The following is a 19936-nucleotide window of genomic DNA, read 5'->3' on the forward strand; positions in this document are numbered from 1 at the left end:
CCCCGGGCCCTCGGGCAGTGCCCAAGTTTCCAAATGGTCAGTCCACCCCTAGTTGCCACCAATGAAATCGGCCGTTTTTTGCAAATTTTCCAGCATGACTGATAAAAGAAATGAGGAGGAACCGCAAAAATCGGCCAATGACATTGCCCCACTAACAGTGCGAAAATCGGCCGATTATTCTTTCGGACGAAAAATCGGCCGATAAACGAACCGTCTATGGCCTGCATTAGGCTTCATGCACACGGCCATGCAGCGCACAGAGGTTGCATAATCACTCTTGCAGGATGTACAGCTGTTGCAGAAAACTGCCAATTGAGATGAATTAGAAGATGCAACTGTGCATGGTTAGGTATTGGGGTTGCATAAGACACCTGGATGCTCACAGTCAGACGTATGCTCCGAACGCTGTTAAAATGATAGAAAATTATTTTTTCAATACTTTAAAAACTGTAACTTTCAATACCATAATCCCTGATGACCCTACCATGTAGGTTCTTGTTCAGCTAATTCCTGTTATAGGGTGACAAAGCTCTCCCTCTGTCTCCTAACTGTTGTCACTATATTGCATGCTCTTCCAACAGATACTACGTACAAGTGGCTGTGCCAAGGCACATTATTTAGACATGGTCCCCTGTTATCATCAGGAAACCCGCCCCGAGAAATACCATGGAGTCATCAATGAAGTGCTTGCTGGCAGGAAGTATCTGCACAGAGGCTGCAGGAGACCTGCAGCATGAGATGCAACAACAGATGATAAAAAGGTAAAAAGCAACATTTTCTAAGAGGGAAAACATGCCAATAGTTTATAATCCACAATGTTATAGGAAAATAAATATCTTTCATTTAGGGCTTACATCTACTTTAACCACTGAGCCACCTTTTCCGAAGTGCTCTATCCTGCACTGCAGTCTTCATATTACTTATAACGCGAGAGACACACCAGCACTGAACATTGTTTTTGGCAAGCGGGCAAAGGAAAAACATGGCTTCCAGCACCATAGCGAGGCTGAAGCGTGACATTGGATGGAAAACAACTTTTTGTTTTGACTGGTCTTATGAATTATCAGCATTCTATATCTCGGAAGAGTCCTCCGCCTTTTCTAACTCCTGCTAGGTGTCCTATTTCCTTGTCGCTGTCATCCTGTCCCACAGAACTGATGCAGCCCGCTCACTGCTAATGACCTGGATTTAACTGACAGCTTCAGATATCCTCCAAAGATGCCATTTATTTCTAGAGATCTGTGAGAACCCCCACTATAGGTTTGTTCCCATTCACACAACATAACTAAAATAGCTGGAAAATATTTCTTACCTATCTAGTTGTTTTTTTGGGGGAAGGTTTACAGTTTGTATTGCATGAGCAACTTGTATTGTTCAGAAAAGTTTGCAAGGTGCAATTAGGGGACAGACTGAAGGACAGTTTTCTTTTAATGTGCAATAACATACAGTGGACCACCCAAGCCTTGAGATATTTAACCCTTTATTAGGACATCTAGATTACAACTGTTAAAGAGATTTGCCAGCACAGTACAAACAGGGTTAATTATGGTAAACAAATGGGGTTAATTATGGTAAACAAACGGGGTTAATTATGGTAAACAAACGGGGTTAATTATGGTAAACAAATGAGGTTAATTATGGTAAACAAACGGGGTAAATTATAATAAACAAACAGGGTTAATTATGGTAATCAAAGGGGGTTAATTATAATAAATAAACAGGGTTAATTATGGTAAACAAACAGGGTTAATTATAATAAATAAACAGGGTTAATTATGGTAAACAAATGGGGTTAATTATGGTAAACAAACGGGGTTAATTATAATAAACAAACAGGGTTAATTATGGTAAACATACCTCCCCAGCCCCCTCCATAGAAGGGAAATGATAGGTAAGTGAGTATAAAGGTAATCTGCAATTGTAAACATTTTTAATGGCATTGTAAACCTTCCTATCTGCACCTGAGGCAGGCTGCATGGCACTGCATAGAATGTGTGATCTCTGTCTGTAGCCTGAGAACTAACACTTCCATTGAAGAAAGTACATATCCCCAAATCCCTGAGTCTCTCAATCTAGTGTTCTGCAGGTAAGAGCTACACAATAATTAGATTTGACACAAACACAAACAGGCAGAGCTCACCAGACTGGAAGAGATGCGTTTTGTCACATTAACACTCCCACATTTGTGATGCAACATGGAGGAAATCGTGAGGCATGCATTGGGCGCTGTGTGACCCGGAACAAAAAGATGCCTGTCTCTAGGGTCAAGCAAGCTTAATGAATACATGGACACAGGGAATCTATCAGCCACGACACGTCAGCCCGTCATTACAAGGTAAGGCAAACAAATGACATAGGGGAAAATAACTGCACGAATACCTAGTTAACCGGCCTCCCGATGTCTGGGCCTTGACGCTGAGTGCCCGCACATTTGCGTGCAATTAAGAAAAACATATGTGCTGAGAGCGCGCACCCTGCATGCTCCCAGCACACATGTCCGGTACTCACGAAAAGGTCCCAATCTCCTCTTTCGATCAGGACCTTTCCCGATCATGTGACTGCCGTGACAGCGAATCACAGCGGTCATATGACCCTAAAACCCCGCCCTGACTCCCAGCTTCTGAAACCCTTAAAGGGCCGGGAGGCGCAGGCGCCAAGGGGTTAAAACAACAAAAACAAATGAAAGTATACAATGTCCTTAAGTTACGATATGTGAAAAGGAACAAAGTTGGTGTCATTCCAATTTGACTGCAAAAGTGGAAATACAGCATAGATCAACATAAGTGTTAATAAAAAAGGAAAGAAGCAAGCACTTCAATGTATTTTAACAACACATCGCAGTGCACTGAAGAGCATGTTCACGCACCATAGATACCTTAGGCACATAATGATGCACACAGTGCAGTGTGAACAAGCGCTAAGTGATGGGAACATCATATATAGTGTTGTTAATATGCATCGGAGTGCTTGCTTCTTTTCCCTCTGGCCCCTTGTACATGGAGTTATATTGTGCTTGTGTACTTACCACCCAGGGTTTGCTGCAGAAATTGTAGATGGAGTACAGGGAATTAACGCTGGGGACCCCCCCATACTGCAGGCCCATGATCAGGCTTCGGAAATCCTCACCTAGAGTCATGCTGTATGCATGCTGACGGATAAGCACAAAGTCCGGTTTGAAGGATCTGGAGGGAAAGGACAATGAAGGTCAGGGAATTCAGTGAGTCGGTGCAGGTATTGAGGTTGATTTACTAAGAAAACTAATTTTCCCTAGAGATTAATGAAAGTGGTGAAGCTTCACTTTGTAAAGAATATCTAGCCAGGGGCAAGGAAAAAACAGCATTTTTGTCTGCACATGATTGGATGATGGAAATCAGCAAAGCTTTACCACATTCACTAAGTTATGTGGAAAATAGGTGCAACTGCACTTGCAAAGTGCACAGTCATTATGTTTAGTAAATCAACCCCATTGTCAACACAAAACATTTTTTTTATATAGCAGACTGAAAACTTAGCATTGCAATTGACACATCACCTGTATTCAGCTTTAAATGAAAGCATGTGAAGATGGCTGCTACTTAATCCCATCTGGGGTTCTTGTCCACCATTAGAGGCCTTTAATGATTGAATTCTGGACATGGTTCTAGGTATGGGCAGCATTCCTTTACACTGGTGGGCTCAGCCATGGAGCTAGCCCCTTCTTTGGGACTTGGCCAATGGCAAACACCCATGCCAGACAGAAGCCTCATCTGCAACAAATGTTAGCTATACTGACAGGTTCATGTTAAGTTATTCCTCCACAGAATGTAGCAGACCTCAACTGAGCTGTAAATTTCTGGTTCATTTCAAAATGCTGGTATCATTTGTGTTCCACTGTAGGAATAAGAATCATAAAACTGCATGGAGTAGCCATAAATCTTTAGACCATCAACCACATGAAGTTCCCCAGCCTAAATGTGTTTTCCTTGTCCTAGTCTTGCAAGCAAAAACATACACCTTTCCACCCTTTGCTAAATTATATATACTGTAGGCTCTAGCTGAGTTCCTTTCCTAGCTCACTGTATTGACTTTGGAAATAACTGCCGTTTACTTTGGGTGGAGAAAAATGTCCAAAGGAGAAAGTGCACATGTTACTTTTACCCCTTGATGATGTGGTCTGATTATTTAGAGGGTAATATTTGACAGAAAATGTTTCCATGGTGGGGAAGCACCGTCCTTTGAAGCTTTGAGAAAAAAAGGTCGACATTTGGGTCAAGATGCAATCTCGTGGGCTTGTGTTAAATTTCCTTACTGAAGTTCCGTGAGCTCATGGATTATAGAGGAGACTATAAAGAGCCAACTCAGATTTTGCAGGTGGAGGAGACGCTCAGGAAGTGGTACAGTAAAGAATCTGACATTTCCTGAAGGAAATACCAAGGCTGAGCTGACATGAAGCAGAGTTTTATGTGGGCAGGTCAGAGAGGAGAGGGTTTATTAGCTCTTGAAATCTAAAAAGAACTCTTACTTCCATAGCATAACTTCCCACTGTCCATCTTTTCAATCCAAATTCCTTTTTTTTTTCCACAAGGGTTCTAGATCTTGCTAATGAAACTGATATATCTTTGTAGACCGCATCCAGTGGGGGAGATGGAAGGTCTCATTGAGGGGTCAGAGGACCCAGCCAGAATCCAAGAGACAGAGGTCTCAGTTCCAGGAGTCAGGTCAGCTCCTATCGGGTTGTCAGGAGAACCCCAAACCATAGGCCAGAGGATGTCTGAGCGCTGTGACTAAAGGCTAGAGAGCCAAGTATCCAGGAGAGCTGTACAAAACAGTCTGAGAGACTGGTAAGAGCAGCAGTATGATACTGCAATTGAAGCTGAGTGAGTTTATGAGCCAGATGGCTTGGCATTTTCCAGTGTTGGAGAAGATCCCCTGTGCGGGAAATCATTCGTTTGTGAACTTTTGCTTTCTTTTAAATAAAAGTGGGCTACCATGCCCTTAAAAATAGTTTCTGTCTGCCGTGGAGTCACCAAAATAACACATCTACCATGAGAGCTAACTACCCCATGTCACTATATATAGATATAGTGCATTGATAAAGTATTCAGGCCCCCTTCACTTTTTTTCAATTTTGTTGTGTTGCAGCCTTATACTTCAGTTGTTTAAATTCATTTTTTTCTCATTAATCTACACTCCTGTACCCTATAATGACCAAGCGAAAATAGAATATTGGAAATGTCTGTGAATTTATTGAAATAAAAACCTGAAATATCACATTGGCATAAGAATTCAGACCCTTTCTAACAACACTTGAAATTTAGCTCAGGTGCCTCCCATTTCTCCTGATCATTGCTGAGATGTTTCTACATCTTGGAGTCCAACTGTGGTAAATTAAATTGATTGGATGTGATTTGGAAAGGCACACACCTCTCTATAAAAGGCCTCACAGCTGACAATGCATACTGTATCAGAGCAAAAAAACGCTTTTGCAAACTCCAAGTGGGTTTTCATGTGTTTTGCACTGGGGAGAAGCTTCCGTCTATCCACTACCATAAAGCCCAGATCGGTGGAGGGCTGCAGTGATGGTTGTTCTTGTGGAACTTTGTCCTATCTCCACACAGAATCTCTGGAGCTCAGTAAGAGTGACCATTCGGTTCTTGGTCAACACTCTTAATAAGGTTCTTCTCCCTATATTACTCAGTTTGGCTGGGTGACCAGCTCTTGGAAGAGTCCTGGTTGTGCCAAACTTCTTCCATTTGAGAATTCTGGGCCTTCCCCAGATCTGTGCCTTGCAAAAATCCTGTCTCTGAGCTCTGCAGGCAGTTCCTTTTGACCTCATGGCTTTTGCTCTGATACAGTATGCATTGTCAGCTGTGAGGCTTTTGATAGAGAGGTGTGTGCCTTTCTAAATCATGGACAATCAATTTAATTTACCACAGGTGGATTCGAATCAAGGTGTAGACACACCTCAGCAACAATCAAGAGAAATGGGAGGCATCTGTGCTAAATTTCAATCGTTGTTACAAAGGGGTTTATTTACTAAAACCTGGAGAGTACAAAGTCAGGCTGACTTCTGCATAGAAACCAATCAGCTTCCAGGTTTCATTGCCAAAGCTTAATTGAACAAGCTGAGGTTAGAAGCTGATTGGTTTCTATGCAGACGTGAGCCTGACTTTGTACTCTCCAGGTTTAGAAAATAAACCCCAAAGGGTCTGAATACGTATGCCAATGTGACGTTTCAGTTTTTCCTTTTTCATGAATTCACAGACGTTTCTAAAATTCTGTCTCATTTTGTCATTATGGGTACTAAGTGTAGATTAATGAGAAAAAAAAATAAATAGAAAAGACAAGTATCAGGCTGCAACATAACACAATTGAAAAAAGTGATGGTAGTCTGAATAGTTTATGAATATACTGTATATACTGCATATATATTTACAGTATATAACACACGAGGTGCTAAAGGGATGTGACCAAGAATTCTTGATTTTATGGAAACATTTGCTAAACTATGTAAGCTTGTATAGCAGTGTGCAGAGGGTTAATTCAGAATTTTCTAGATCTTGCAAGTCATACATTCAGCAATGCATTTGTTTGATAAAATTACAGCGAATTGCAGAGAAATCAACTAAATTAATTGCTCAGTCATTAAAACATTTGATCTAAAAAGAATGAAAAGTGCTTTCAGAAAATCTAAATTCAACTGAAATTAATATTTTTGTGCATTTAATGATTATTTTTGAGCCAACATTTGTTAAAATAACATCTGATTTGTAACTACTGGTAATTGTTTTTCCTTACACCTGTATTACAACCCAACACCACTTTATTTTTTAAGTCAGTCCCATAATGTATGAAAGCAAAAAATGCAGTTTTGGCTGAAATACTCACCTTTCATATGGAGATGTCACTCATAGCACCTTTTCTTTGCCACAGATGTCGCCAGTCTTCTGTGCTGAATGACATCCACAATCTCAACCCACTTCCTTTGAGTCTAGGCTGTCATGGGGAAGGGGGAATGTCATCATAGCTGTCTGTGCTCACAGTACTCCTAGGCATTGGTACACAGCATTCACACCTCATTATGTAAGTCTCACAATGTCCCAGAGTAAGCACTGTCCAGCTTCCTCTGCTGAGGAAGAAAAAGAAGGGCCCATGACATTTCTGGACTGGCCACAAGACTGAAGCACAAAATGTATAAATGGATTTTCTTTTAAAGTAACAGGGAGGGGCAGAAGGCTGAGATAGTAAATGTGAAGTTGGAATTTAACATTGATTAGGGAACTTTACAACTTTTGGGGGTAACTCTAATGTTAAGTGGAAGGGTTAGGTTATGGGTACTCCTATGTTAGTAGGTTTGAGAGAAGGATATAATTAAAGGATCTAAAGACTAAATCCAGGGACAGGGATAGAGCCCATATTTTGCCTCTGCCTCTGACTTCAATACTATAGTTTTTCTGTTTCATTGTGCTGTGCTACCTGGTCACTGTGAAGCCTTCTGTTTTAAACATTCCATCCATGATCAGGGGCAAAAAAGTTTAAGCCTCAGGTGTGCAAATCATAGACTACATAGCCAATCACAAATTAGACTGCTTCTGATTAGACTGCCGTACATACGTTATCTCCCAATAATTTGAGCAGATGGAGCACCAATTGCAGAAGGCTTTGCACTTGCTGGGTAGGATGTCCCACCCAGTACCTGTCAAGGAGTTGGAGGACTCCAACATGTAGCTCTCCTTCTAAAATACCGCTCCAACCAGTAACTTGACTACCTTGTAATTTTTAATGTACAATTTAATTTGGGCTTGTTAGGAGGTCCAGTTTCCATATATAAAGGGAAATTATCAATAGGTACTTTCCTCTTTCATACCATATTTTCTATTTTAGCTACACTTATCTTACTTTTCTTCCAACTTAATCTCGTTGCGAGAATTCTGTAAACTCCCTTTTTCTCTCTTCAAGTAAATAAGGGAGGAAGAAGTGGGCGAGATAATGGTGAGATTTTCTTTCACTAGTGTAATAAAAATAATAGTTTATACAAAAAAATTCCAAGAGAATAAGGTAAGTGGGGGCCCTACTACGAGACAGACAGCTCTGAGAAAATACTGTCTGGTGCAGAATAAGCCTTTCAGCACCGATGGCAAGGATAAAGAGTGATAATGGCATCAATACAGTAGCAAAGTTGAAATAAGGGTATTTCTTTATCCTGTACTCTAGCAAGAAAATAATTTGACTTGAAGCTTCAACTTGTCTTAGGAAATCTAGCATCTTAGTATTTATCTACCCACATAAACAAGATAATGGTCTACAAGAATGGGCAATTTTGACTTTTGGTTGTGTTAACAGACTTTCTTAGGTGAGTGCCTCTGAAAAAATTCATCTGCAGAGCTGAAATTGTTTGTCTGTTTTCCATTGATTGAATATCTATATTTGTCCAACTTTAAGCATACAGAATAGAATAAAACATTTTTGCAGAAAGTGCCTCCTGCAAAGAAGTCAATTAATACTTACACTCCTTCCACTGAGCTAAGTGGTTTTGATGGTAACAGAATCCCCATTCATCAGGGCCTGGACATGCAGGAGAGTCAATCTGGTTGCTTTGTGCTGGATTGCTGTCTCCAGATTCCACTGTATTAAGACTGTATTAGTCTGGGTTCACACTGGTGCACTGAGGTTTGGCTACAGAGCAGGTGTATGCACGGTTTTCATGTGATTTCTACAGACATTTTTGCCTGCATGCTGCATTTTTGATGCCGTTTAAAAAAAGGCAGCAAAAACGGATGACCTAATAGAAGTCTATGGGACCGCTCTAAAAACACTGGTAAAATGCACTAAAACAACACCCGTGTCGCAGCCAAACCGCAGCACACCAGTATGAACCTGGCCTTAAAGTGTATACAAACCATGAATCATTTTTTGTGAATCATTTACAAAATTTCTTTGATTGTTCTGCATCTTTTTTTTTTTTGGGAGATCCCTCCAATAATCAAACTTCCTGTTGGCTAACAATGCTACTGCTAATTGGGAGGCAGTGGCTCAGTGTTGTCAACCTGGCCTGGTTAGCCTACTATGTAGTCAACTTTAGTTGGCCATTGAATTGCCTATCATGTCCATCATATAGGCAGCCCAAGGATCAAAGTAGTACATACAAGAGGTTGACAATGCTGCCACTAATTGCATCTTAGTGATGTCAGCCTGCTGTTACTGGAAGGATCTTTAGGTGGGAAACTGCAACAGATACACAAAAAAATCTGTATACAGTGAAGTATGGTGCCACATATACTGACAAATGGATTTTAAGGTTTACATAAGCATTATCAGAAATGTAGACATACAGCGAAAGCTGGCTATAGCATCTACACCTTCCTCTGCTGATTCAGGCACTCTCCTGCACCCCCTAGTTTTGAAGAAGAGAGATTCTGTTACCATGAAAAGTGTTGACTTTCAGATGACAAAAGACCATCAGTTGCTCTTAACAATCTCATCAGCTCATTTTTCTGACATTCCTTTTTTCTTCACCTCAACTGAGCCTTAAGCCTGTCAACTCTAGTTCCGAAGTTGACCTGATGTCTGCTTTTATTTATGGCCTGTGCCGCACTGCACATAGCATATCATATAATATATTATACAGCCTGGGGGAAGGGATTATTGGGCTCAGATTCCAGCTGCTTGCTAGCATGCCTTGGTAATGCAGACATGTGACAGGTATGTCCTCTAATGTGGAGCTGAAATGTTTTCCTCACTATGTCCTAGGGGATAGATCCATACATATTCAAGCACAATATTGTGAACGCTTTAAAGTGAAACAAATGTACATGGTTTCTATTTATATGAATATAAATTAAAGCCTATGAACAATATACTACATAACATTTGTCACCTGATACCTCTAAGACACCTTTAAATACAGTCATGGACAAAAATATTGGCACCCATGCATTTTTTTGTCAGATAATCCACCACTTTGCCCTGAAAATGGTTGCAATTACAAATGTTTAGGCATTCTCATGTATATTTCTTTTGTTTGTATTAGTATGACACAAAAAAAGTGGAGAAACAAAAAGCCAAATCTTACACATTCCACCCAAAACTCCAAAAATTAACTGGACAAAATTATTGGCACCCTCAATGTAATATTTGGTAGCACACCCCTTAGAAAAAATAACTGAAATCTATTGCTTCCTGTAACCACCAATGAGTGTCCTACACCTCTCTACTAGAATTTTGAACCACTCTTCTTTCCCCATCTGCTCCAGGTCTCTCAGATTGGAAGGGTTCCTTTTCCCAACTGCTGTTTTGAGATCTTTCCACAGGTGCTTTGTGGGTTTGAGATCTGGACTCATTGCTGGCCAGTACTCTGCAGCGTTTTATCTGAAACTATTTCTAGGTGCTTTTTGACATGTGCATTGGGTCATTGTCCTGCTGTAAGACCCATGACCTCTGATGGAGACCCGACTTTCTGACACTGGGCCCTACAATGCACCCCAGAATTCTTTGGTAGTCTTCAGATTTCATAATGCCATGCATACTGTCAAGATCTCCAGTGCCTGAAGCAGAAAAGCAGCCACAAAACATCAGAGAACCTCCACCATGTTTGACTGTAGGGATTGTATTCTGTTCTTTAAAGGGCTCATTTCTTTTACTGAAAACAGAAGAATGATGGGCTTTACCGAAAAGCTGTAATTTAGTTTCATCTGTCCACAGCAGACTCTCCCAAAAGGATTTTGGCTTCCTCAGGTAAAATTGGCAAACTCCAATCTGGCTTTTTTATGTTTCTGTGTCAGCAGTGGGGTGCTCCTGGGTCTCCTACCATAGCATCTCTTTTTATTCAGATGGCATCATACAGTGTGAGCTGACTCAGTTGTACCATGTGTCTGCAGATCAGCATGAATTTGTCTGGAAGTTGATCGAGGTTCTTTATCCACCATTTAAACAATCCTTTGTTGCAATTTTTGATCAAGTTTTTCTCTTTCATCCATGTCCAGGGAGATTAGCTACAGTGCCATGGGCTGCAAACTTCTTGACAATGCTGCGCACAGTGGATATAGGAACATTAAGATTTCTGGAGGTAGACTTGTAACCTTGAGATTGTCCTGAACCTTGAGACATGCTTTTCCACAATTTTTGTTCTCAAATCCTCAGATAATTCTTTGCTGCTCTTTCTGTTCTGCATGCACCATGTGGGTGGCACACAGAGACACACAATAGAAAGGTTGAGTACATTTTTCACCATTATAACTGGTTGCCTGTGGGATTTCTATATTGTCAGCCACTGGTAATTGATACAGGTGAGTTTAATTACACATTAAAGGAGCAAAACAAACTTGAAATGCAATTGTTTCTTACAAATATTAAATTGAGGGTGCCAATAATTTTGTCCAGTCTATGTTTGGAGTTTTATGTGGAATGAGTCAGATTTGGCTTTTTGTTTCTCCACTTTTTTGTGTCATACCAATACAAACAAAAGAAATAAACACCAGAATGCCTAAACATTTGTAATTGCAACTAATTTTGGGGCGAAGTGGTGCATAATTTGACTGAAATGCACGGGTGCCAATATTTTTGGCCATGACTGTACTTGTATAGAAAGATGGTGCTTCTCTGTCTTGCAGGACTGTTGGCTGCTGGAAGTTAAAATCAACACAATGTTGACCAAAATCACAGGCATTTGGTCATGTGATCTCTGTAGATGGAGAGGTCCAGCCAATAAGAACTCTTGCCCTCCTGTTCAGTAGAGATCATGCGACCAAACCCCTTGGCATATCCTTTAGCGATGAGTGGAATGACTGCACACAAGGAAACATTTAGCACAGGAATACAAACTTTTTGCATCCGAGCAGTATTTAATATCAACAGTCTGCATAAAAGACATTTTAGCCCCATAGCAGGAAATATCTCAGACAGCATTCAGATCCTGTGGGTTCCCAGTCATCACATGCACTGCAATCCAGAAGTAAATAACATCAGCACAGGCATACCATGAAAATCAAAGATCTGATTTGTGCTATAATTTCTGTGTACAGGCATTGCGGCAGCTTGCAGACAAGATGCAGCAAATGGACATAACCTGACATAATAGTGTTCTGGTGATTCAGTCCTGATTGAAGTTTTTATTGCCACATTTATTTCACAGGGCACATTTTCAGGAGCTGTGCCAGTAGGAAAGGCATTGGCTGGTTTGTAGAGAGAGCCAAGGTAATCTGAAGCACACGACAACCTATTGTTCTGCACGCATTCATGTGTGGCGTTTATTTTGGCACCAGCCTCCTGGTTGGAGAGTAATTTGCACAGTTGTTGCTGTTTGCCAGTTACAAGTTGCATAGCCTTGTGCTGTATGATGGTGAAATGTAGTATTTGCATGGCAATGAATATATGGCTGTGGGTGTTAGGTGGTGGATAAATGTCAGTACATCTTCAGAGGATGGTATGGCAATGGATTCATGGTAGTGGCTGTATAGCAATAGACAAATGATGGTGGCTGTTCAGAGCTGGATATATGTCAGTGGAGGCATAGCAATAGATATACAGTATATGGCAGTGGAGACATAGCAATAGATATATTATGGTGTTTACATGGAAGTGACCGTATAGCTATGTTGTTATGGTGGATTCTAGGGAGGTGGACATATGGCAATGTTTTATTTTGGTTTAGGAGACTTACATGTGGTCAGCTAGGTCTTCAGATACATATAAAGGCTCCATAATCTAAGAATAGTAAATGCGTTTAGGTGCCTCCCTAAATTATACACAAATAGATGTTCTGAAGCTTGCTGTGCATTTAGTAGCAAACCAGTTTGCCCATGTGCTAATTCATGAAGAATCAAGGCAAAATCAGAGGTGTCACCAATGCAGTCTGCCAGGTGGACAGCTTCACTTCCTAAACCAGAGAAGGGTTTGAATCTGTAGCAGTTGTTGGGAGAGTCCAGGATTTAACATCAACACTCTTGACCCCCCCAAGCTACTACTTACCTTTGATTCATCATTTGATCACAAAACACAGCCAACACCTCTTGTAAATAGTTTTACTGTGTCCACTAAAGCTGTAATAATCACTCCAAACTGTGAGGAAGGCCCCGTTGGCCCCTATACACAAAACAGCCAACGTGTATTGGAGGCTAACATACTCTCCCTTTATCAAGGCATAGAATCATTATCAGGGCTTAAGTGGACTCAGTGAAAAAAGTTATTAAACTAGTTGGCTGTTCTATGTGATCGTATTCTAAATCATTAAAGCAACTTGGACATGGGCTCACCATTTGGTCCTACACTTCTGTTGATTTTTCAGCTTTCAGCAATAAAAACATGAGCTGCTAACCCTTCTCTACTCCATCCAAAACCACATAAAAAGTTTTGGCATTAGATACACTTTAACAGTAACTTGGTAATATAGAAGAGTTAAAAATATGACCTTAGCTTAACTTTTACCCCTTTTAAAGATCTGACACAAAAAGGAACTCCAGATACACCCTAGAAAAAATGGAATCTTGTCTTTTGAAGAGGGTGCTATAATTATTTGGACCTCTCATCATCATCCAGTGCCCCATGTGTTCTGTTTATTTTCAAAACTGTAAGGACTTTGCTAACTTCTCAACCATACTCCAGCAGAAACATACGGGCTATTTTGGAACACATTCCCCTCCCGTGTAAACTTTGTGGGTCACATTCCTGGTAAACATAGCAGCGTATAACAAAGCTCTCATTTATTATAAGGTGCATGCAGGTACCGACAGGCCCCGGCAGCTGAGGAGTTCACAGAGGGACTGTTTTATTTTTGTCCGGGTTTGATACAAGGATGTAATCCTGAGCTGTGTACATTTCAAATTGCTCAGTACCACACTACAGAACATGATGGTAAATTCAGTATTTCCTGTGGATGTGGTACCTTAGATGCTAAAACCAGCTTGATGGGAAACTATAATTTATTTTTAGTAAGTGTGCAGTGAGAGCTATTATTGGATCAATGGCCTGAAAGAAATTTTTGTTATGGCTTTTTTTTTACATCCATCCATCTATCAATTTATTTGAATGTGGTCCTATCTATTTATCTTTCTTTCATTCTTTCTTTCTTTCTTTCTTTCTTTCTTTCTTTCTTTCTTTCTTTCTTTCTTTCTTTCTTTCCCCATCAGAACAGATCTTCCTGCTCACAGCTGGGGCTCCCATCCAGCCATCTCAGGACTTCCAGAGGCAGTGCCAATTGTACATCAAATATTGGAAGTACAACAGATGAGTTGACACCACCTTTCTGAATTGGGGTAACATCCCTGCTACAGACCCATGGCAGGGGGTGTAGTGTCAGGTGCAGGCCTCCACACAGAGTACCTCAACCTGTAGTCGTTTTGTTTGAGTGAGAGCATCGAAGTGACAGAGAAGAATGGCGTAACATAAATGATTGCTGTGTCTGCTTTGCAGAAGGGGAAAAGCTAACTTAAATAAAGCATGACCCAGGACTAAAACATTTAGCAATGTTCAGAAACAACCTGTTTTATCATGCTGAGAGCATCAGCTTGTAGAATATTCTATGGCATCTCACTCTGGATCCTTTCAGTTGACAGCTGCACTAACTCACTAGTGACATGCTATCATTAAATAAAGAATGTCATAACTTATCAGCTTTCTTTGTGTATAAGTGACTTATGAAAGTCTCTTAGCTAGTATGCCTAACTAATGGACACCGTGTTTGTAAGTGGAACTCCAGGCAAAAATGAAACAGCCTTTTTGAGGAGATGTTTTGCTTTAATCATCAGTACCAGCCTACATTTTATAACACTGACATTTTCCTTCCTTTATGTCTTACCCTCCCTAAAGCTGAACTCTGGGTATATTTAACATTTCTCCTTGCACTACTGAAAGGCTTAAATGCTGGTTCAGTCTATGAGGATTGGCATAAGAAGAAATACTTACCTTATTTCATGCTCCTCCAGGCTTCTTCTATGTGTAGACCAGGTCCCCAAAGCCGCTTCTTTCTGTGGTTCTACAAAAACTGCCATGTTCTTCCTGTGCCTAGGCACCACAGTGTGTGAAGCCTAATAGCCATATCTGGAAACTTTTTAAAAACCTAATGTCTGGGGGGTTCTGATTAGGGGTGGAGTAGTAGATAGGGTTAATCTCAGCCCCTAAAAAAAAAACTTTCCTTGAAACTGCGGTCTCTGTTTTGTGTCCTCTCTCTTTCTCCAAACTTTCCCATGACTAGAGTAGACTCTCCACACCATGCCTCCTTATGGCTATGCTGGGAGTGTCCCCCTCCCTGTTTCACTTTGCTCCTGCACAGCACCCCTCTCCTCTCCAGGCATCCAGTGAAGGCAGAGCTAGTGTGTGTGTGACTCAGAAAAATTAGATTTTATGGTTCTGGCAATGGTCCCACAACCGGCTAAAAATTCTGCCATTGCAGGGACAATTTCGGTGAATTTACAGATATTCTAATAATTGTATATTGCAGTGTGGGATCTCAGACACTGCAGTCTCTGATTGCTGCTCTCACCAGATTCGGAGTGAGATTTGTTCTCTTCTGTGCTTATCATCTTTCTCCTTGCGGGTGAGGAAGCTGTACCTGAGGACCTGCAGAGCAAGGATCTCCCTGCTTCTGCATTATTAATTCTGTGGATGCTGGCTTTCTCCACATTTCCTTTCACCTGCTGAATATTACCCCACCATCATCAGATCATCAGTGAGGCAGCTTTGACATAAGCAAGAAAAGCCTTGCTCCTCTACCAAGAAGATGGATTAATTGAGGAGACACAGTACAGAACAAGGCACGGTAAGGCCCCATGTACACGGGAAACCTCTGAACGATGGAAACTGACTGCTGGAAAACGTAGGTTAAAAAACGTCTGTTTAGCTGCGTTTGCATAACGAGTTTATGCACGTTTATGCGTGTTTGCATTTAGAAGTGTTTTTTAAAGATAAGCACAGGAGAACCTCCCAAATGCCCAGAATGCACTGAAAAGTGGTACATTATTAACTATTTCAGACTGTTTCAGAGAAATACAGAGAGTAGAAGCAGAGAAAGCAGTATGTGTTGAGATTAGCTTAGGTGTGAGTTGCTCATTAACATTTCTTTTGTTTCCAAGGGTGGGAAAGGTGTCTGGTGGAGTGAGCCATTCAGGTCAAATGGCAGGGGGTCTTCATGAGGAATTTGAGGTGTGAATGGTCATTACAATGTGTGACAAGCTTGGTAGGAACATTCTGTGATCAGTGTTTTGTTCATCTGAGTACCTTGAAAGCGCTTTGCATGCATTTTTCATGATGAAAAAAGGCTCTGGACGGCATCGGGAACTGGAAGAGTTGAAACATTTTTCAAACGCAAACGCTTATAAATGCGATTTGCCGCGTTTAGCCACATTTACAAGAGTTTTGCGTTTGAAACGCTGATAAAATTGACTGCTGAATGCAAGTTTTCTGCGTTCAAAAAAAGACTATAAACTCAAATGCCTGTAAACGACTGTAAACAAAGATGTGTACATGGAGACATAGGAAAATATTAGGGTGAGTTCAGGGGCTGCTGAAGAAAACGCTGAACAGCTCCTAAACGTGAGTTTATCAGGTGCAGTGTACATGAACCCTAAGTCAGTAGTGGGGAATAGATCAGCTACAGCAAGACCACATGCAATACTTTTAACTAGTCCTTTGCCCTCTGCTCACCTTTATTAGGTACAGGAAGCATCCACAGTACATGTCCTCTTTAAAACTTGAGTGAACCAAAGTATGTTTCAAGTATATGCCTAGAAGGGTCCTTTATTGCAGGTTAGAATGTAGGAAGAATTCTCTGCAATGTACAAATACTGTACATTCCAAAAGGTTCTGTGCATCAATACAATGTGCCTACCCACGTGTCACAGAAAAAGGCCATATGGTGAACAAATGTAGGACTCAGAGGGACCTACCTGGTGGATAAGATGCACTGGGGACTTATAACTGAACTGCACAGCTGGGAAAACACTACATGGAAGGGAACATGTACAGAAGACATGTGGGGACAGGTTTATAGTGGAATGTACAGGACTCGGGGCTACCAGACTCATTGAAGGAGACATTCTTCCTTGTTCTTTATCAGGACTTAATGACAGAAGGTTTGAGGCAGGGGGTCTGTGCCTGCTACTGTCTTGTAAAACATTTGTTTCCCCATTGGTCGGTTGTGTTCCGGTCAGGACTGCCATACTTAGCTCAGAAAAGGTAACTTACTTCCATGACCTTTATGGATTCTGGGGGAGTCAGCCATATATAAATAACCAATTTATATTGTGTAAATGCACTTGTTTTCTATATATTACACATAACCAGTCTTGTTAAGGATGGTAAATTGAGACTATTGGATATACTAATCTTAGAGAGGGAAAATATTGTACACATTTATTAGAAGGAAACAATATTTTTAGTATATAGCATCCAATACACATTAGTATAGTATGTGGAGTGTACATTGCACATGGGCGGACTGACCATTTGAGCACTCGGGCACTGCCCGAGGGCCTGGGGTCAGTAGGGGGCCCCTGAGATGCCCCTGGTACCTTTAATTGGCTTTTTCATAGGGTTTTTTGGCTGTGAGTGAGGAAACAGGGGCCCCATGATCCCCAATTGCCCGGGGGCCCCATGAGTTGTCAGTCCGCCCCTGACATTGCAAGTCATTATTGTATGATATACCCCCAAGTCAAATTATGTGTGACCATCTCATAGTCATAGCCAAACCACAAAAGTGAAAGAGTCCATAATACTGTCATGTAAAAACAGGCATTAAGGGGAATTTACTAAAACTGGAGAGTGCAAAACCTGGTGCAGCTGTGCACAGAAACCAATCAGTTTCCAGGTTTTATTGTCAAAGGGGAAGTTCCGCTTTAAGGACTGCTCCCCCACTCCCCATTAAGGATTGGCACCTTTGGGGTGCGGGAGGGAGCGGGTACCTGAATTTGACAAGTACCCGCTCCCACTTCTGATCTGATCGCCTAGGCCAGTGATGGCGAACCCGTGGCACGCGTGCCACAGCCGGCACGCCGAGCCTTATCTGTGGGCACGCCAGGAGAATCCAGCGGCGCGCTGTCTTCCCGGCTGTAGTGTGCGTGACAGCCGGGTCCCAAGTGCGCATGCACAAGAAGCAGTGCTGTTTGTGAATGGTAAGGCGGTACCTGGGACACATGACAGATCCCAGAAGCCGCCGGACCAATCACAAAGCGCAGCGCTTCTCGCGCATGCGCACTGGGCATCCGGCTGTCCGACGAGCGCCCACACTACAGAAGCCGGAAAGACAGCGCGCGGCTGGATCGAGGAACAGGTAAGATAAAAAAAAAAAACTCTGCGGAAGTAAGAGCGGGTACCTGTCAAATTCAGGTACCCGCTCCCCCTCCCTCCCCAAAGGTCCGCAGTCTCTGGTCATCTCTGTACTGTCCGCAGTCTCTGGTCATCCCTGTGCTGTCCGCAGTCTCTGGTCATCCCTGTGCTGTCCGCAGTCTCTGGTCATCCCTGTGCTGTCCGCAGTCTCTGGTCATCCCTGTGCTGTCCGCAGTCTCTGGTCATCCCTGTGCTGTCCGCAGTCTCTGGTCATCCCTGTGCTGTCCGCAGTCTCTGGTCATCCCTGTGCTGTCCGCAGTCTCTGGTCATCCCTGTGCTGTCCGCAGTCTCTGGTCATCCCTGTGCTGTCCGCAGTCCTTGGTCATCCCTGTGCTGTCCGCAGTCTCTGGTCATCCCTGTGCTGTCCGCAGTCTCTGGTCATCCCTGTGCTGTCCGCAGTCTCTGGTCATCTCTGTGCTGTCCGCAGTCTCTGGTCATCCCTGTGCTGTCCGCAGTCTCTGGTCATCCCTGTGCTGTCCGCAGTCTCTGGTCATCCCTGTGCTGTCCGCAGTCTCTGGTCATCCCTGTACTGTCCGCAGTCTCTGGTCATCCCTGTACTGTCCGCAGTCTCTGGTCATCTCCTGTACTGTGTCCCCAGTCTCTGGTCATCTCCTGTACTGTGTCCGCAGTCTCTGGTCATCCCTGTACTGTCCGCAGTCTCTGGTCATCCCTGTACTGTCCCCGCAGTCTCTGGTCATCTCCTGTACTGTCCGCAGTCTCTGGTCATCTCCTGTACTGTTCGCAGTCTCTGGTCATCTCCTGTGCTGTCCGCAGTCTCTGGTCATCCCTGTGCTGTCCGCAGTCTCTGGTCATCCCTGTGCTGTCCGCAGTCTCTGGTCATCCCTGTGCTGTCCGCAGTCTCTGGTCATCCCTGTGCTGTCCGCAGTCTCTGGTCATCCCTGTGCTGTCCGCAGTCTCTGGTCATCCCTGTGCTGTCCGCAGTCTCTGGTCATCTCTGTACTGTCCGCAGTCTCTGGTCATCCCTGTACTGTGTCCGCAGTCTCTGGTCATCCCTGTACTGTCCGCAGTCTCTGGTCATCTCCTGTACTGTGTCCGCAGTCTCTGGTCATCCCTGTACTGTGTCCGCAGTCTCTGGTCATCCCTGTACTGTCCGCAGTCTCTGGTCATCCCTGTACTGTGTCTGCAGTCTCTGGTCATCCCTGTACTGTCCGCAGTCTCTGGTCATCCCTGTACTGTCCGCAGTCTCTGGTCATCCCTGTACTGTCCGCAGTCTCTGGTCATCTCCTGTACTGTGTCCGCAGTCTCTGGTTATCCCTGTACTGTGTCCGCAGTCTCTGGTCATCCCTGTACTGTCCGCAGTCTCTGGTCATCCCTGTACTGTCCGCAGTCTCTGGTCATCCCTGTACTGTGTCTGCAGTCTCTGGTCATCCCTGTACTGTGTCCGCAGTCTCTGGTCATCCCTGTACTGTCCGCAGTCTCTGGTCATCTCCTGTACTGTCCGCAGTCTCTGGTCATCTCCTGTACTGTCCGCAGTCTCTGGTCATCCCTGTACTGTCCACAGTCTCTGGTCATCCCTGTACTGTGTCCGCAGTCTCTGGTCATCTCCTGTACTGTGTCCGCAGTCTCTGGTCATCTCTGTACTGTCCGCAGTCTCTGGTCATCTCCTGTACTGTGTCTGCAG

General features: G+C 42.8%; 1 protein-coding gene across 1 annotated transcript in view; it reads right to left on the reverse strand.

The window, feature by feature from the left end:
* Positions 1-19936, reverse strand: part of SYN3 (synapsin III) — a 486671-nt gene that overhangs the window by 282806 nt on the left and 183929 nt on the right. Inside the window, exon 5 of the mRNA XM_089680647.1 lies at positions 3026-3182. Coding sequence (XP_089536773.1) covers positions 3026-3182 — 157 coding nt within the window. The remainder of the gene's footprint in view (positions 1-3025; positions 3183-19936) is intronic.

The sequence above is a fragment of the Staurois parvus genome, unplaced genomic scaffold (assembly GCF_062004578.1).
Source record: "Staurois parvus isolate SC_StPar_1 unplaced genomic scaffold, SC_StPar_1.0 ptg000249l, whole genome shotgun sequence".
Taxonomy (NCBI): domain Eukaryota; kingdom Metazoa; phylum Chordata; class Amphibia; order Anura; family Ranidae; genus Staurois; species Staurois parvus.